Source organism: Ammospiza nelsoni, chromosome 6 (genome assembly GCF_027579445.1).
Source record: "Ammospiza nelsoni isolate bAmmNel1 chromosome 6, bAmmNel1.pri, whole genome shotgun sequence".
Lineage (NCBI taxonomy): Eukaryota > Metazoa > Chordata > Aves > Passeriformes > Passerellidae > Ammospiza > Ammospiza nelsoni.
In genome coordinates this window covers 32,649,632-32,667,586 of record NC_080638.1, presented here as the reverse complement: position 1 = coordinate 32,667,586, position 17,955 = coordinate 32,649,632, and the positions used below count along the sequence as shown (strand labels likewise).

At 38.6% G+C, this 17,955-nt stretch overlaps 1 protein-coding gene across 2 annotated transcripts in view; it reads left to right on the top strand.

Moving 5' to 3' along the window:
- Nucleotides 1–84: 84 nt before the first annotated feature.
- The window catches only part of EIF2AK4 (eukaryotic translation initiation factor 2 alpha kinase 4), a 39,527-nt gene continuing 21,656 nt past the window's right edge, over nucleotides 85–17,955 (top strand). For both annotated transcript variants that reach the window (XR_009418709.1, XM_059475248.1), the window contains exons 1-18: nucleotides 85–313; nucleotides 1,971–2,086; nucleotides 3,226–3,328; nucleotides 5,897–6,070; nucleotides 6,919–6,999; nucleotides 7,440–7,588; nucleotides 8,092–8,207; nucleotides 8,873–9,030; nucleotides 9,436–9,971; nucleotides 10,361–10,470; nucleotides 11,007–11,164; nucleotides 11,507–11,919; nucleotides 12,643–12,712; nucleotides 13,822–13,905; nucleotides 15,125–15,247; nucleotides 15,693–15,797; nucleotides 16,035–16,092; nucleotides 16,763–16,842. Coding sequence is in view for 1 of the 2 variants with exons in the window: in XM_059475248.1 (XP_059331231.1) it covers nucleotides 161–313; nucleotides 1,971–2,086; nucleotides 3,226–3,328; nucleotides 5,897–6,070; nucleotides 6,919–6,999; nucleotides 7,440–7,588; nucleotides 8,092–8,207; nucleotides 8,873–9,030; nucleotides 9,436–9,971; nucleotides 10,361–10,470; nucleotides 11,007–11,164; nucleotides 11,507–11,919; nucleotides 12,643–12,712; nucleotides 13,822–13,905; nucleotides 15,125–15,247; nucleotides 15,693–15,797; nucleotides 16,035–16,092; nucleotides 16,763–16,842 (2,787 nt within the window). In the remaining variant the exon portion in view is untranslated. The remainder of the gene's footprint in view (nucleotides 314–1,970; nucleotides 2,087–3,225; nucleotides 3,329–5,896; nucleotides 6,071–6,918; nucleotides 7,000–7,439; nucleotides 7,589–8,091; nucleotides 8,208–8,872; nucleotides 9,031–9,435; nucleotides 9,972–10,360; nucleotides 10,471–11,006; nucleotides 11,165–11,506; nucleotides 11,920–12,642; nucleotides 12,713–13,821; nucleotides 13,906–15,124; nucleotides 15,248–15,692; nucleotides 15,798–16,034; nucleotides 16,093–16,762; nucleotides 16,843–17,955) is intronic.

The window sequence follows — 17,955 nt, the reverse complement described above, 5'->3', positions numbered from 1 at the left end:
AAGCACCGGGCCCCACGCGGCGCCGGCAGCCCCGGCCCGCGGCTCCTCCTCCTCGTGCCGCCGCGGCGGAGGCGGTGCCGGGCCGCGCTCCGGCTCCGGTCCCAGGGCGGCAGCGCGGGCCCCGCCATGGCCGCTGCGCGCCCCCGCCGGCAGCGCTGACATGGCCCGGGCCAGCGGCGGGCGGCAGCTGCCGGCGGAGCTCGCTGCGGAGCCGCCGGAGAGTTACCAGCTGCGGCAGGAGAACGAGCTCCAGGTGCTGGAGTCCATTTACGGGCAGGACTTCCAGGACCTGCGGCAGAGCCAGGCCTGGAAGGTAGCGAGCGGGGTCCGCGCACAGCGCGCCGGGCGCGGGGCGGAGGCGCAGCGGGCCGGGCCGGGCCGGGCCGGGCCGGGCCGGGCCGGGCCGGTGGGGGTTCGGTGCGGAGCGGGGCCGGACGGCGGCGGGGGCGCGGCCGCCACTGCCTCGCTGGGGCCGCTCCGTGTCTTCCTTGCCTGACGTGTCGCGGCTCTCGCTGCCTGCCCGTGGTCCTTCCCTCAGCCCTGCAACCGGCCACCTTTGCGATGGATTCTCGAGATAAAAGCGCTCGCTCTATAATCAGTGCTGTGCTCATAAATTGCATTTAAAGTAATTATCAGGCTTTTAAATAATGCCTCAATTCATTCCTTAATCTACTAATTACATACCTGCTCAGTTAATTAATCTCATCGGTATACCTGGCAATGTTTACATAGTTATTATATGCTGTGGTTTTGTCACAGTGCACCTATTTCCATGATAATAGTTTTGCTTTCATTTTTATAGGTGTGGGGTTTTTTTTAATTACAGCTAGTTAATGCTCAGGCCTGGTACTCACGACTCTGTTCCATTTGTCTTTTGTGTCCCCATCAAATTGATATTTCCTTTCCAGCTGTGTCCATGATACTGTTTTCCCGTATCGGGAGATAATGGTCCCTGTTCTGTTGCACACGTTCACTTTTACTGTTGTTTCTTTTTGCATTCTTTTGTCTTGAATGTCTGCTATATATCCCCTGCTTTCTTTTGTGCTAGAGGCTTGAACTTAAATGTTTTGCAGCAACTTGTGACTTCTCTTCTTATGAAGATTGATGAGAACATTCTCAGTAATTTGCTGGGTTTCCAGAAGTGTTCACTCTGTATTGAAGGTCATACCTGATATCCTCTTCCTGTGAGATGTTCTCCTCCTTGCTAGAAAAGCAAAGGGGATAGTTACCATCTGTTGCTGTATTTGTTATTCCATGTGGTCTTACTTCCCTCCCTGTTTTTCATGTACTAAGGGCTGGGTTGTTTTGTTGTTGTTTTTTGTTGTTTTTAAACCTAATTGAAAAGAAAAAGTTGGGAATACTTATATGGGCATATTTTACTTTATTCTGATTTTGAGTGGGTGATTTGAACAGGGTAGGGATGGGGAAGGCAATGCTTGTTAAAATTCTGGTTTATGGCAAAACACTAAGAACAATTACAGAAAAAAAAATACTGTCCATTGGTTTGGCCATGTAAGGTGTATATTGGTAAGGTCTGCTGCCATGTTGGAAAACAAAATAATGCCTGAGTTAGTAATCTAAACACTAAAGAAAAATGCTGTCCTTACAATGAATGCTTTAATTTGTGATATAAATAACCTGTGTTAAGTTTATTTATTTTTTTTCTACTGCTGTCTTACAGTAAGCAGAACAAAAGTTTTATTGTAGAACCTCATTTTTGCTCAGTCTGAATGGTCTTTCTAATGACTGTGACTACACTTGTCTGAAGAAATTGTAAAAATATACTGGATAAACCATGATAGTCAGTGGACCTGTTCACTCCTACTTAATGTCAACACATTAATGTATTTTTTTCATGGTTTGGATGGTCTAAGCTGTATTCTACTATAATACAGATTGAGAGTTGTGTGTTTTCATTAAAGCAAAACCAAGTAAAGCTTTTCAATCAGAAGTTTTGGTTTGTGTTTTAGGTACGACAACCTCCTGAAATTAATTTAGTTCTGCGTCCTCAGGGATTGACCGGTGCTAATGAAGTGTATGCCAAAGTTGACCTGTGGGTCAAGTGTCCTCATACTTACCCTGATACGTAAGTGAACATTAAATTATAACCTTTTTCTCTGCTTTCTGTAGCAAAGTGTAAGTTGAAAAGACATGTAGTTTTATGTGAATAACACTTACTCTTGCTTTCTGCATGTCAGTATTTATTAAGCCTGGGGTATTTTATAATATGCAACTCTAAACTTTGGCACCTGAATTGGATTTAGTCTTTTGTGCAATGGAGAATAATAGGGATGAGTTTGTCAGTGCACAACTGCAGCCCCAGATTGTAGCTTGGAGATACATAACCACAGGTGCACCTGCCACCGTCTAGTGCCCTTGTTAAACTCCTTGAACTCCCGACTCTTTCACCTGAGACAGACTGAATCTCCTTTCTGTTTAAAGCCATCTGTTGTTCTGTTTTCTGTTAGTTTTTGGAAGAGTTCTCCGTAGAGACTGTAGGAGGAGTTGCAGGTGAGGAGCCTGCCCCACCATTTTGTGTTGGCAAGTGATTCCGGGCTAAGTGTTGCCCTCTTTTGTTCAGTCCTTGTACCACTGATGGCACAAAACATAACTCCTTTCAGTCCATCCCTTCGTGCTGTGGCATGAGTGCTGTAGAAGGGAAATGCTATTCCTTATTAAGTGACAGTTCAGTTGTACCCTGTAACAAGGATGTAACAGCTACTCTTTTTTGTTTGTTTTAGTTTAAAATAACACATCTACAGGCATTTTGCTTGTTTACTTTATTTAAAATATTTTTAAAATATAGCTGATATTCATTTCTTGCGTTTGTTTCTTAGAGTTTGTGTTACCTGTATGGTGGTGATACATAAATTGTAAACATCTAAATGTTATGTTAGTAATGTTTTAAATGGCTTGTTCAGAAAGTTAGTGGTTAAGAACTGAATTACTAGAGTGTGCAGGGTTTCTTGGTAGTTCTGCTCTTAAGTGTTACTAAGAGGTAATCTACAACTGGAAAATTTGATGATAGGGAATATAATACAGTATTTCTGACTTTATCTTGTACATGTAATATTTATATTCTGCTTATTTGAGCATTGACTATAATTGCTAAATGACTTTGAACTCCATTCCTTTTCCCTCACACAGTTTTTATCAACAATCTGTTGCTTTTTACACTCAGCTTTTCTAATGAGGACTTTTTTATGTTTTGTTGCTGTCTCACAGAGTTCCTGAAATACAGCTAAAAAATTCAAAAGGCTTGTCAAATGAGAAAATAAATGAACTAAAATCCAGACTAACTGACTTAGCAAAACAGTGCTGTGGAGAGGTAAGAGCTTTTCACTTCCTTGAGAAATATACTCTGAACCTAAATAGTTCTAAATGATATGGTATAATATTGTGGAATACACCCACATTGGAAGTGTAAGTTGCATTGCTTTTAGGGAAGGAGGGACTGTCTTTCTTAGGAATGTTTCTCATTAATGAAAGTTCAGACTATGAATGCTCTCAAAATCCATGTATAAATACTGCAAGCTTTATTCCTGGTTTAAAGGTTCACATTACTAGGTTTAAAGGTTCTGAGTTATTTGGCAATATGAAGAGCAATATTGACTGTAAAACTAAGAGCTTTCTGCACTTTTCAGATTGATTTGAATATCATAAGAGGCCGTATCTGTTTAAGCAAACAGTGGTTACCTGGGGAGTTTTTCCATGTGATCTTGTTCACCTAATGCTGAACTGGAGGGCAAGAGGCCTTCGTTCCAATACCAGCTCAACAATTTTTAGTACAGTCACTCCATGCCACTGTCCCTTTTTTTTCTGTGTTTAGGAGTAGTGATACTTGAGTTTCCCTGTAACTGGGTAAAAAAGGAAAGATGGAGAAACATGGGAAGCTTAGACCTTTTATCTATTTTAAGGGATTTTATACACCCTTGGGTATGTTTAGTATTAGCAATACCTTGCTGTTGTTGAGGGCTGAAATGATTCAAAGAATTACAAGCAAACAAAGAATTCTTGGTAAAAACAGGGGGTTGGGTATGTTTCTTATCACTATTTGGAAATGTTGCAGGTGAACACATTTCAGCAGCTCCATTTGTCTTTTTAAAAGTGAGTATTACACAGATATGGACATTATAATAGGCTGAAGTGGGGTAATATTTTACTTTCAGTTTCCCAAGCCTGTCAACTTTACAGGTTTAGCAGGAGCTATCTGTCATTCACTCCTGCCATATGAAGCCTTTTTTCCATTTGAATACCATACTTTTATTTTGATTGCCAATGTTTCTGCAGATACTGTCACAATAATTGTTTTAGCTAATTGTTTCAGTAACCAAGAATTTCCTCAGATTTTTCAATATCTTTGGAAATTAGCAGTTTAATAAAGTATTCTGGAATTTAGAGCAGGGGTTTGTTATTTGCTGTTTGTTTATTCCTAATGACAGTGCTATGGACAATTCATAGGAGGTACAAGGGTTAAATTCTCTAAGTAACCACAAAACCATGCAGTATATACTGGGTCTGCTCACAAGTGACCACAAGAATTATTAGCCTGTAGGGCTTCCGAGTCCCAGTTTGATTTCTGATCTCATTGAAAGGACCTAAATATGTCATACATTTTCCTAATGTTGATTTTCCAAAAAAGAGTCATGCTTGCTCCAGCAAAGTGTAAATGTGGTTGTGAGTTACATGTATGGTACATATTTTGTATGAATGGCATATGCAGTGCTATCCTGAATTACTTTACCTGCAGAAAAAAGGGAGATAACTTTTCTCTATACTTTGACAGGTATTCCTTATTAAATTGTATTCTGTGATACAGAAAGTTTGACAATACTTCAACCTCCTATTCAAACTGAAGAGCAAACTGTCAGTGTTTTTTTAAATTATTGAATTTTCTCTTGTTTTTGATGGGTTTTTTAATACATATGTGCAAGCAATGATTGCCTTGCCTTCTGAATAGTAACTTGGGAAAGATAATCTAGTTGCACATGTCAGATTTATGCATATTGTGGTGTTCTTTCTATTTTGAATTGCCTCCTGGCTTCATTCTTACTTTCAAGCAGGGGATTCAGTGTTTGAGAATCTTCTAAATGTCACCCTGTTACAGGCAGATAAGCCAAATTAAATTGTACTATCTCCCACCTGTACGTGCAAATCCTGCTCAGTGGTGCTACTGACTGCACCTTTGTCCTGTACTGTTCTTTAATTTTAGAGCTAAAATGGTCTCTTAGCACTGTGGAGTGCTTGAACTCATAAGGGGATGCTACTAGACTGCTGAAAGCTTAAGCCCTGACAGATCAATAGATCATCAATAGTTCAAGTAAACAGTGACTGAAAATTGATTCCAACCTGGCAAGCCATGTAGCAGAGTTTTCAGTGCAGTTCTTATTTTAGTGGTTGTAGCTATATGAATATAGAGCACTTTATGTGACTTTGCAGTTCTAAAGGGGAGACTGCTTTGCAGAGGAAGGACTGAATTTGTGGTTAGCAGTGAACTAATTACTATTTCATAGCAGTAGGTACAGTAACAGATAAGGGCAAAGGATTTGTTCTGTTGTAGCTCATATGTCATAAACCCATATCTGTGGGAATAGAAAAATTATGCCTAGAAGAAGATGAGAAAATTATTTTTAAATTTCACTTTTCTGTTAGAAAAATAAGATGGCTTAGGTTGTCTATTTTTCAGTATTTTTTGCCATCTTTGCTACTGTGGTCAGGGATTTTTCCTGTTACAATTTATTAATAAATGGTTCTGACAAAAATACTGAAATATGATAAATTCTCCCTTATAAATAACAAAATTGACAGCCATGCTTCTGCTGTGTTGCTTTTTGGGGTGGGTAGCATTTGGCTATCATTTGACTCTGCATTTCATTTGTACCTTTTTTTCTTTCAGGTCATGATATTTGAACTTGCTGACCATGTACAGTCATTTCTCAGTGAGTATAATAAACCACCTTCCAAGTCTTTTCATGAAGAAATGCTAAAAAATCATCAGAAAGAACAGGAAAGATTGGCTCAGGAGGAATTGCGTAAGGCACAAGAAGTTAAGAGAAGAGAGGAGCAGGAGGTAAGAGAAATCAATGTATGAATAACCATATATTCTTAAAATAACATAATTGTGATTTTAAAATCACTCTGCATAATGATGAGTTTTAGTGAATTATTAACTTGTCAGACTTGCCAGTATGGGTTGATCAGTGTGTATTATATGAACCATCTGCTGCTGTAATTGTAATGTTTTAATGATGTGGTTTTAACCCAGGGAAATATTTGTGCCTGAAACAAACCTAAATGTTGATTCTTGATCCTATAAAAATCCCTTATCAAGAGGACCTTATACAAAAGCTTAAGCAAAGGTACATATTAAGTGCATTCCATTGTAAACTAGGAAGTGTTAGCCAGGCAGACAGGTATTCATACCTTCTTTCACTCCTAGGGTGACTGGAACATTCACTGTGAAAGGCATCTCTAAAGAGCAACAAATTTAACCTAAAGAGATGTCAGACCACCAATATCCTTCAGTAGAAATGAGGGGATTCATCCAAGTCTCACAGGGGCTAGTAGTGTGAAGTCTCCACTCTGTGGGGAATATGGATAGAATAGCTACAGTTTTTAAAAGGTCACTTGGATTTATCTCCCTGTCCTTTTTTTTGTGTGCATGAAACTTTATTGTTGGGTCTGGCAGTAGAAGTAATTTACAATTCCATTTTCCTGTATCATGCAATTGATGCTATTAACTTCCTCAGGAGAGCTAATTTGACTTCTATTTTTTTATTCTTGTGACATCTTCCAAGTCCTCTTTCAAAACTTCCAAAAAATCAGCATTGTAACTTCTTTACTTTTAAATCAGGGTAAGATTTTAGCAGTTGCATTGCATGTACTGTTGCATTTCTAACAACTGAAATTTTATTTCAGCAACGTGAAATCCTTAACGAGATTCAGAGAAGGGAGGAAGAGAAAAGGGAAGAAAGAAAAAAGAAGGAGATTGCCAAACAGGTATTCTTTGTAAGCAGATGTGCAAACAAACATTGCAGTAAGTTCTTCCCAGTACTGTAACAGTACTTGTAAAAAGTACTTGGACATCTTTGATTATTCAGGGCTTCTAGTAGATCTAAATTAAAATAGGTTCTTGATTATTTCTGGGGTTTATTTCTGGAATATACTAGCATCTTGAGTGTACCAAGGTGGATGTTTTCAAACAGACAGAAAAAAGCTGGTATTTAATGTTTCCAGTTTCTTTGCATTCTTGCCATGGACAGTGCTGAAATGTCCTTTCTGAAACTCAGCACTTCTTCTTTGGCCTCATGTATACATTTATTATGAAAACATATTTCTTCTATGATCTGCATGACTTCATAGAGTAATAACTAAGTACTTGCATATTTTGATTATAGGAATGGCTCCGGCACTTATTTGGTGTTTTTCCTGATTTATAGGAACGTTTGGAAATAGCTGCTCTGACAAATCAAGAAGATTCTCACAGGAGAGATACTGCAGGACCTAGAGCTGCTTCACGTTTCAATGGGAGCTGTTTGGAACATGGGGTGAATAATAAGCACCGACCCAATTCAGCTGGACATTCTAAGTATGTCAGTTTGCATGTGGATTTTTTAGATTTATTTACTTATTTGTTGGTTTCTGTCTTTCTGTCTTTCTGTCTTTCTGTCTTTCTGTCTTTCTGTCTTTCTGTCTTTCTGTCTTTCTGTCTTTCTGTCTTTCTGTCTTTCTGTCTTTCTGTCTTTCTGTCTTTCTGTCTTTCTGTCTTTCTGTCTTTCTGTCTTTCTGTCTTTCTGTCTTTCTGTCTTTCTGTCTTTCTGTCTTTCTGTCTTTCTGTCTTTTTCTTTCTTTCTTGTTGCAAAGATTAGATTACAAAGTGAAATTTGAAGGCAATAATGTGCCATGATGTTGACCTGTTCATTTTGGTCTCTTCCCTGCCACCTTCCCCCCCCACCTTCATTTGTCATGGTTTAACTAAGCTATGTGCTGTGGATAACTTGGTACATTTCCAAGTTTTAATGTTTTCATTCAACTCCTGACTTTAAATATACTATCTTTGAGTTGGAGAAAAATGTTCTCTTCACATTGCAGACGAGAACGCCAGCTTTCTGTTAGTAATAATGAAGAGTCCCCTGGAAATCATGAAGTTCTGAACTTCAGCACAAGTGGTGCTGGACAGCTTACTGTCCATAAAGGAAAATGTCTAGGTAAGCAAAATTACAATTGCAACTTGAAATGCTGGCATTTGGTAGGCTTTCAGTAACATGTGAAACCACTGATAAGCACAGGCCTGGAAATGGATACTTTCCTTCCATTGCTGCTGATAGCAATGTCATAAAACCAGCAGGTTGAGCAAAAACATTCATACAGGACATGACAGAAGACTGAGTTGGAAGACCTCCATGGAGTGCCCACACGGACAGACCACCAGATGTTTTCATTGTTTATTTTCAGCATAGCACTTCCTCAGTGGATGATGAAAGTGGATGCCTGAAAGTCTCTTGAGAATGGAAAATTTTATTATTTTGCAGTTTGAGGAGGAACAATTGTGTTACTATGTGTAGAACTTGGCATTTGCTAAGCAGGAAAGTTGTTCATTTCTTAAAACTTGAAATTCTTGAAAATGTGCAGCAGTTTTTTTTCAACATGTGATTGCTTTCATTTGAGTGCTGTTACCTAGCATTCAGTCTCATCAAGCTTGATATATTCCATACTTACTAGATAGATACATGTCTTGTCTAGTTGTAAGTAGGTTTATGTTTCTGACTTTAGAAAACAGGCTTACTGGTATTGATTTAGCATTTGCAGGAGCTTTTGTCAAATCCTTAGAAACAAAAGAAGCCATGTTCCTCTTCTCTCCCCTTGTGTATAGGCAGAGATGAACAGCTTGGTAAATCTGTCTACAATGCCTTGGAAATTCACAGTGGAGACTTTGTTCTAATATATGAGTGGGTTCTGCACTGGCAAAAAAAGATGGGAAAGTTTCTTACAACTCATGAAATAGAAAAGATTGAGAAGTCTAAGAAACAGGTAATACCTATATTTTGCATTTGGCTTAATAAAGATTAGATGAGGTTCAGTGCTTTTCTTTAGGCTGCTAGTTTATATTAAGCTTAAGAGGATAGTAATGAACTTGAAAATGCTAATATCTAAGCATGAAAGAAAATTAATGTGTTGGGGTATTCAGGAGTTCCTTTACAATAAAAAGCATGTTTGCAGGTATGTGTAAACAAAATATGGAAATTCTGAAGAAACAATGAATCAAGCTTACCTGTTAAAATCAAAGCTCTACTTTCTCCAGTGCACAATACTTCCTTCTCAGAGAAGTATGATGATGTCATATATTTTATAAGTATTTTGTTTGTATTCCATATTTTATTAGTAATGTGTCCCAAGATGTGACAAAATCCATGTTATGTTGTGTTTTTCTACCAGCTTCAGGGAGCAGAAACAGAGTTCAACTCACTGGCGAAGCTAAATCACCCGAACATAGTACATTACAAATGCATGAACCTCCAAGAACGGGACAACTCAATTGTGGTGGATATTTTAGTGGAGCACATAAGTGGTTGTAGCCTTTCTACATACTTGGACAAAGAGACTCCAGTTCCAGTTGAGCAGTTGCGCCATTATGTGATCCAGATCTTGTCAGCTCTCGACTACTTGCACAGTAATTCAGTAGTGCACAAGGTCCTTTGTGCTTCCAGTGTCCTGGTAGATGCTGAAGGAAACATCAAGGTCACAGACTACAGCATTTCCAAGCGCTTAGCTGACATCTGCAAAGCTGATGTTTTTGAGCAAACCAAGGTTCGATTTAGTGAGGATGGTCTTCCCTACAAACCTGGAAAAAAAGGGGATGTGTGGCGTCTGGGCTTGCTTCTGCTGTCGCTCAGCCAGGGCCAAGCAACCAAGGAATTCCCAGTTGCTGTGCCTACCAATCTACCTGCTGACTTTCAAGACTTTCTAGAAAAGTAGGTTTGTCACATTCCTGTATCTTTTTGGTTTTTGGGTTTTTTTTGTTTTTTTTTTGTTTGTTTGGTTGGTTTGTTTGTTTGGATTTTTTTTTAAGATTTTAACAGTGTTTTAAAGAATAGATATGTCTTCCTGTGTTTTTAGTTGTAGTTTTTATAGAAAAGGTTGATCTCGTGGCTCAGGCTGCTAATCTGGGATTTGGGAGAGCAGGTTTGGTGCTCTTTTTCTGTGCTCTGCCACCTACTGTATATCACTGTGATAAGCCATTTAGTCTGTCTACTTGCTTCTGATTCTCACCTAAATGATGGAGGTAATAATTTCTTAGGTATAATAAGAACTCTTCTAACGTTTATGTCACACATGAAATAGTTCTGTGGTTTGCTAACAGGTGTGTTTGCTTGGAAGATAAAGAAAGATGGACTCCTCAGCAGCTGCTACAACATAGTTTTATAAACATTCCACGAATAAAGATACCTGTAGCTGAAGAAAATCTAGATGGTAAGGAACTTGGTACTTCCTATGTTCTGCTAAGCAAGTGAACTGCATGCCTGCAGTAAGAAAAATTGACCTGTGCTACAGCTTCACAAGACTGCACAAATGTGTTACATTAACTAACTTAAAAGGTAGTGTGATCTTCAACTTCTCTGTGCAAGACTGGCTGGGGTGGACTGACTACTGTTTTTCTTCTGTAGAAGCAGCCCATGCTTTAAAGAAACCTGTAAAGTCATCCACCTCCTGCATGGTGTAAATACAGATTTAACTCTGTCCTTGTAAGATGGTGTTCCAATGAGACTTTTCCTCCTTAAGTTCTTGTTAAAATCATTCTGTTGTCCAGCATAATTCATGTTAGTAATTAAAAACAGTATTAAGCCTAACACTTGCACTAGAGCTTTACACAGCAGAGCACTTCTGTATTTTAGGGTTTAGTTGCACTTCAAATTATTTACGTTTAGCCTCCTCCTTGCTCCTTATTTGACAGTCCCTAGCACCTTACTCCCATATTGCCAGTGACAGTAACTTTGTGTTCATTGCAGATTCAGGAGGTATAGATTGCATGGAGACAGTTGTACCCAGCAGTCAGATATCCAGTGCTTCATTCTTCACAGAAACACAGAGACAATTTTCACGATACTACAATGAGTTTGAAGAGCTAAAATTACTTGGTAAAGGGGCTTTTGGAGCAGTCATCAAGGTATGTTATAAAAATGGTTTCCTCTGTGGAAACCTTTGTAAGGATATGTTTGTTTTCTCTGAAGCAGAAAAATATATTCAATGTTTGCATGGTTTTATTTACTGTCTGCTGGTGCTGTGCCTGTGTTGAGGTTTTTATCTGGAATTGAATAGTATGAAAAGTTGTGAGAGGTTGCTGGGAGTTTGGGGAGAAGCCTGTCAGTATCAGGAACCTTGCATTTGGATTGTAGTCATTTTCCAGGTGAAAGGAAGACTTCCTGTTTTGTGAAAAAAATTATTCTTCTGGCTCTGCTTGGTAAGGCATTTGTAAGCATTTGACTTTAGATTAATTTGAATTTTTCAGGTGAGAAATAAGCTTGATGGTTGCTATTATGCTGTGAAACGTATTCGCATAAACCCCACCAGCAAGCAGTTCCGGAGGATTAAGGGGGAAGTGACGTTGCTTTCCCGCTTGAACCATGAGAATATTGTGAGGTATTACAATGCTTGGATAGAAAAACATGAAAGTCCTGTTCCCACTGTGTCAACATCTGGAACGACTGACGAAAGGAGAGTGCCCCCCAAAGCTGGTCTCTTCATCCTTTCCACTGAGGAGACAAATGACGTGGAAACTAATGCTCCCCCTCCATGTTTGACCAGTTCAGTTGAGTGGAGCACTTCATGTGAAAGATCCTCCAGCAACAAATTCAGTGGAGCTGATCAGGAGTCCAGCGACGATGACGATGATGGTGATGGTGTGTTCTCCCATTCAATTTTGTAAGTAGGCTTCAGTACTGGCACTATAGGGAGTGTGAGCAGAGTTAGTTTCTCCAAGTTTCTGTCTTACCATTCTCATTTCTTTTGTTAGAAGTAGTTCACTGCATTTTTATTCTGTCCCCTTGTTCAAAACCAGTGTATGTGCCAGCAGTCACATAGCCAGGAAGAGGAAATTTTCCAGCTAAGGATTGTCAATCTATGTGGAAATTTTTTTGATGTACGCTTCTTGAAGCTACTTATTTGTGCCAGAATGCATGACTGCTTACCTTATGTTTGACTGTCTTTTCCAGCCTTGAGAATAAATTTTTTTAATGAAGAAAAACAGAAATATTACAAATATTGAAAAATATCAAACTTGCCCTTTTTTGTTTTGGTTTTTATTAGTGTATTCCATACCTTCCTCTGTGTATGGCTCAGTTGTCTCACTCAGTGATTTTTTTGTATAAGCAATTAAATACACTTATCTCAGTTCTGCTTGCTGGATATAGCAATTAAATTTTACTGATGGCAAACATATACCTTCCCTTTTAGAACTGGACTGTCAAAGAAGGTGTTTCTTTGCAAGCAGGATGGTTTTCTGGGTATTGTTTTGTTTTGCTTTTTTGTTCCAAGTCTATAGAAAGTCTTCTTTTCCCCCCCAAAATAATTTCCAAATTCTTTAGTAAATATTATTTGGTATGCAGAATTTTTGAAATTTTTTTTTCTTTCTGTGTTTTTAAACAGGCCAACCACAGATTCTGAAAGCGAAATAATTTTTGAAAATGAAGATGAAAATAGTAAAGGTCATTCTCCAGTAAGTGTAAAGATAAAGTTAGTGAAAATGAAAATAAAATAAAATAGTCTTTGACAAGTAAACAGGTCAGATAAGAGCTTTTATTTCACTTCTGCTGTAATTACAGAAACATAACCTTACCTGTCTGTTAGAGTAAGTGTTGTGCCATTGTGAGCTGCATCCCATAGAAATCAGTCTGATGCAGCTAATCTGGATTCTGTTTCCTGAAGTGTTTATTGAACTAAATATGGGGGTTTTTTTAGTCATGACCCAGGTTGTTGCAAATTTAACACTTCAGTGTGTTTATGATTTAACAGTTATGGATTACATTGTCTTAGATCTCTCAGTTGAAATTCTGTTCTGCCTTTATATGATTTTAACCAATATATTTGCTCATATGCAACTTTTTACAGCAGACAAAATGCATACTGCTAACAGTCTGAAAGAGAGGGGAAGTCAGTATAATGACTAAGGTTTTAGTTGATTTTAAGATTGTGTCACAGCACTTGCTGTGGACAGTCAGTGCACTGTGTCACTAGAAAGCTAATTCACACTCTTCTACAGCATTTACAGTATGTCACTGCCAACCCTGATGATCTGTAACATGCTTTTATTTAAAGCTGCATCTCCTTCCTCTTTCTGTTATAATGTACATTGGCAAGAAAAGGTTTTCAGTATATAATTTAATAATATGGCAGTGCTTTCTTTTCTCAATATATATGTATATGTATACACACCATACCAAAATTGTTGGTTGAGGGTGGGGGTTGCATTGTTTATCAAGCAAGCTTTCTATCTACTAGTTTCAAATCTTATCTTTCTCTTTTTTTTAATATGACACAGCTTGAGATTTAAGATTCATCTAGTTCTTCCAGAATTCTTTTCCTTCAGGGTCTAATAATGACAAAATGCTATTCATTTTCACTTTGAGAATTGGCCACACCTGTTTTTCTAGTTTATTTAGATGCAATGGTATTACAAAATTTCACTCTATTATTTTGCTCTTTTTTAAACTATAGAAGCTGAGTTCTCATCAATGTATTCCAGCCATTAAAAAACAGTAGTATGTAATAAAAAAGTCTGCACATCTTCCTGTAGCTAACTGTTCTGTTACTTTTGTTGTGATAAAGAATGAAGAAGACAATGAAAAGAACAGCCATGGAGGAGAGGACAGGACACCAGTCGTTCAGACAGTGCATTATCTGTACATTCAGGTACAAATGTGCTCTGGTGTTCACATGAAAGGATACAGTTTATTTCAACCTGCAGATACTAGTTGCTGGTTTTCATGAGAAGTAATGACCTTTAAAAATACAAACAGATAAGTTCAGTGCTTGTTTTTGCATTAAACTGGTTTTCTGAAGGCTTAGGTGGTGGAAGGCACTGTGCAGTGCACGTGGTTTGTTGTGATTTCCAAGGCTCTATATTTGTGCCTGGAGAGAACAAAGTTTGGTATTGCCATAGTGTGTAATGGGATAACTGGTGTTGCTCATGTACAACTAAAAGTTGGCAATTCCTGGTCTAACCATAGAACAACCCAACCAGCCAGCCATTGAGTCTGTGGCTTTCAAAGCATTCTTTTGCCTTGTGCTTATTTGTTGAGAATATCCATCTCAATACCCAACACTCCAGCTGTTCCTTGGTTTGGTTGTTAATTGGTGTTAATTCCCAGTGTGGAGTTGAAGTCTACCATGCTGAATTCCTGAGGGAAAGTTGTCTTTCACAGATGTGAAAACTTCCTCATTCTCTTCAAAAGCACAGTATTGTGTATGCACTTTATTTTAATAGAAAGCAGTAATCTGTAAAGCCCATTGTGTGGCTCTTAACAGTAGGCACACAATTAAACTCCTGCAGAGTTGCAGCTTCATGCTATTCTACTGACACCTCCTTTGAGTTAGGAGTTAGTCAACTTCTCGCAGAAACTATTTATAGCTGTATATCATAGCTAACTATCCTGTGGCGATGTGCAATCTTTTATAATGCACTTAATGCTAGAGCTTGTCTGGAAGGAAGTTACAAGTAGATGGAATTTAGTTTTTAATAAGCTTATTTTTGTGCATTGTGTATATTCATAGTAAAAGCAGTTAAGACACCAAGTGCAATAAAACCAGACATTCTTTGTGGTTTGGCTTTATCACATACTATGGCTTGGCTGGTTTCACTTTGTTGTTAATGCTTACGTTAGAGAATATGCTATTCTGCAGGATCATACCGTTGTGCCAGAAAATGAGGTAGGACCCAGAAATGAATGCATGTTTGTAGCTAAAAGACAGCTCTCAGGAGAATTCCAAATAGCTGATTTTTAATTTTTTTTGGTGATACTCTTTGCTCCTGAGCCCAGGCAGTAATATGTGTACAGGTACAAGTTTCTGATAGTGTCTTTTATTAACAAAACTCTTCTTCCCTTTGTCCCTTGTGTATGCACAACTGAAGATGGAATATTGTGAAAAAAGCACATTGAGGGACACTATTGACCAAGGGTTATATGAAGACACCAGTCGGCTTTGGAGGCTTTTCCGAGAAATTTTGGATGGGTTAGCTTACATCCATGAGAAGGTCTGTAAACAGCATAGTCATGGCCTGTACAAAATATCTGTGTTACGCCTCTTTCTCTCTGGATTCTTCATCTTGGGGCATGCATTAGCAAGTTCCTCTCTTTGCCCTTTCCATTATTAGTTGGTTCTTGGGGTTTATTATATTTTATCATGAACATGAATTTTATAATGAACCACTTCAGATTTTACCCATTAGTCATAAAAATCTGACCATCTTTTAAAAACATTCTGTTAGATATCTGGTAGCACTGAAAATTGTTTCTGCTTCTGGGCTACAAATGATAGTCTGTCTTCAAGACTGATCTTTAGTGACTTAATGCAGTAGGTCTTCAACTGTATTAAAAGTATGTAATATGGTTTTCTAGTCCATTATAAGGACTTCTATTTTGAATAATGTTTATTCTTTAACACTCTGTGGGTCTTTTTTTATTCTCTTCCTGTAACAGGGAATGATCCACAGAGACTTGAAACCTGTGAACATTTTTTTAGATTCAGATGATCATGTGAAAATTGGTGATTTTGGTTTAGCTACAGATTATCCAGCAAATGCAGTAAGTACAGCTTAAAGTGAATGAAAAAACTCTTGAATTTGGTTTTTGAATTTGAAAAAAAACCCAAAAAGACATAAGTTAAATGACCACAATGTTTATGTATTGAGAATGCTATCGATTTCTTTTAAATTTCTAAGGTTCTAGAATTAAACCATGCAGTGCCAACCCAAATGACAAGAGCAGCCAACAGAAGTATTTCCCGTGTCATTTACAATATGTCTGTTTTGCTGGTTTCAGGTGGTCTCTAAACAAGAGGAAAATCTCTCGGATGGTTCTGCTGTGTCTGACCCATCAGGTTAGTTTACACTGCAACTTGTTATAAATTATTTTAAGCAAGCATTTATATTCTGTGGTCTTGTATAGGCTGTTAAAATTTCCATTTGTTCTTTGAAAATAAAATTTCTCTTTATTAAGAGATATAACCCAAGTTGGGTAGCTATATTATAATCTGGCAGTTTTGCCTCTTATCTAAGAATCAATTAGCTTCCTCTGCTGGCCTTCTGCCTTAGATCAATGCCTTCCTCATGGTGAGGTATAGAGAGAGCCTGTATATCTGTTCCATCTGCACTTGTGTTCTCTTGCCTATATAGGAAAATTTCAAGACTTCAGTGTCCTTGGTTGATTGATTGATTTTAGCTAGTGTCTGAATATGGTATTTTGAGGGAACCTTAGTCCATGGTATGTTTAAAGACAAATGTAATGGCGGTGAACTTTAGTTGTAACATTTGTGTACTGACCTAGTACAAGTCTGTAAAGCAATAGATAGGTTTAGTTACTACAGACAGACACGGATACTTGAACTGTGAGGGTAAGAACTGTCTGTTTGTCAAGGTATTTTCAGCTGGGTCTCTCTCAGTAAGGACTGCACTCCCACCTAGAGAACATGAACGAGTTTTTTCTTGATAAGGATGTTGCATTTCTTTCTGACCACCTTGAAACTGGTGCTCTCATCTTTTGCCACCCAGGTAACTTGACAGGGATGGTTGGCACCGCGCTGTACGTCAGCCCAGAGGTCCAAGGAAGCACTAAATCTACATACAATCAGGTATGATTGGAGTAGACTTAATGAAAAGGTAGCAAGGAATCTAAGATGTAGCAGGTATGATTTGGGTCGTTCCTCCTTGACAAGATGAATTCAGTGTGGAACAGCATGTCGTTGACTCCTGTGCTAGTCAGGGGAATTAAACATTCCTTCAAGAGGAAACCAAGGATAGAATGATGTGGGCAAGTCAATTGTTCTGCCTGTGCTTGATGATGACTAGATGCAAGCAACTTCAAGTTGAAAGCATGTAATGATAGAGGACCTCTGTAAATGAATAGGATAGAAATCTTACCTTTTATATAATATGCATTATATTACCTTTAGTTCAGGTAATATAGTGTAAACTGCTGTTCTGGATTTCTAGACTGTGATTGTGGGAGGTGAGAATCCTGTTTATATGCAGAGAATCAAAGATAATCCTGTTTATATGCAGAGACAAAGCAAGGAAATGTTTTCAAAGTGGGAGTCATAGAATTATAGAATGTTTTAGATTGAAAGGGACGTCAAAGCTTATCCAGTTCAAACATCCTGCCATGGGCAGGGACACCTTCCTCTAGACCAGGTTGCTTCAAGTCCCATCCAACCTGGCCTTGACCACTTCCAGAAATGGGGCATCCACAACTTCTCTGAGCAACCTGTTCCACCCTCACAGTAAAGAATTTTTTCCTAAAATTCGGTCTAAACCTATCCTCTTTCATTTTAAAGCCATTATCCCTTGGCCTGTCACTCAGTGGCCTTGTAAAAAGTCCCTCTCTGGCATTCTTGTAGTCCCCTTGAGGTACTGAAAGGCTGATCCGAGGTCTCCATGGAACCTTCTCTCCAGGCTAAACAATTCCAATTCTCTCAGCCTTTCCTGATGTGAGTGGTGCTCCGTTCCTTTAATCGTCTTTGTGGCCCTCTCTGGACTTGTTCCATGTACTTGCTCTAGCAGATCTATGTTCTCCTTATGTTGGGGGCCCAGAGCTGGATGCAGCACTCCAGGTGGAATAGCATGAGAGTGGAGCAGATTGAGAGAATCACCTCCTTAAACTTGTTGATCACACTGCTTTTGATGCAGCACAGGATGTTTGGCTTTCTGGGCTGTGAGTGTACTGACAGATCATGTTGAGAGTCCTG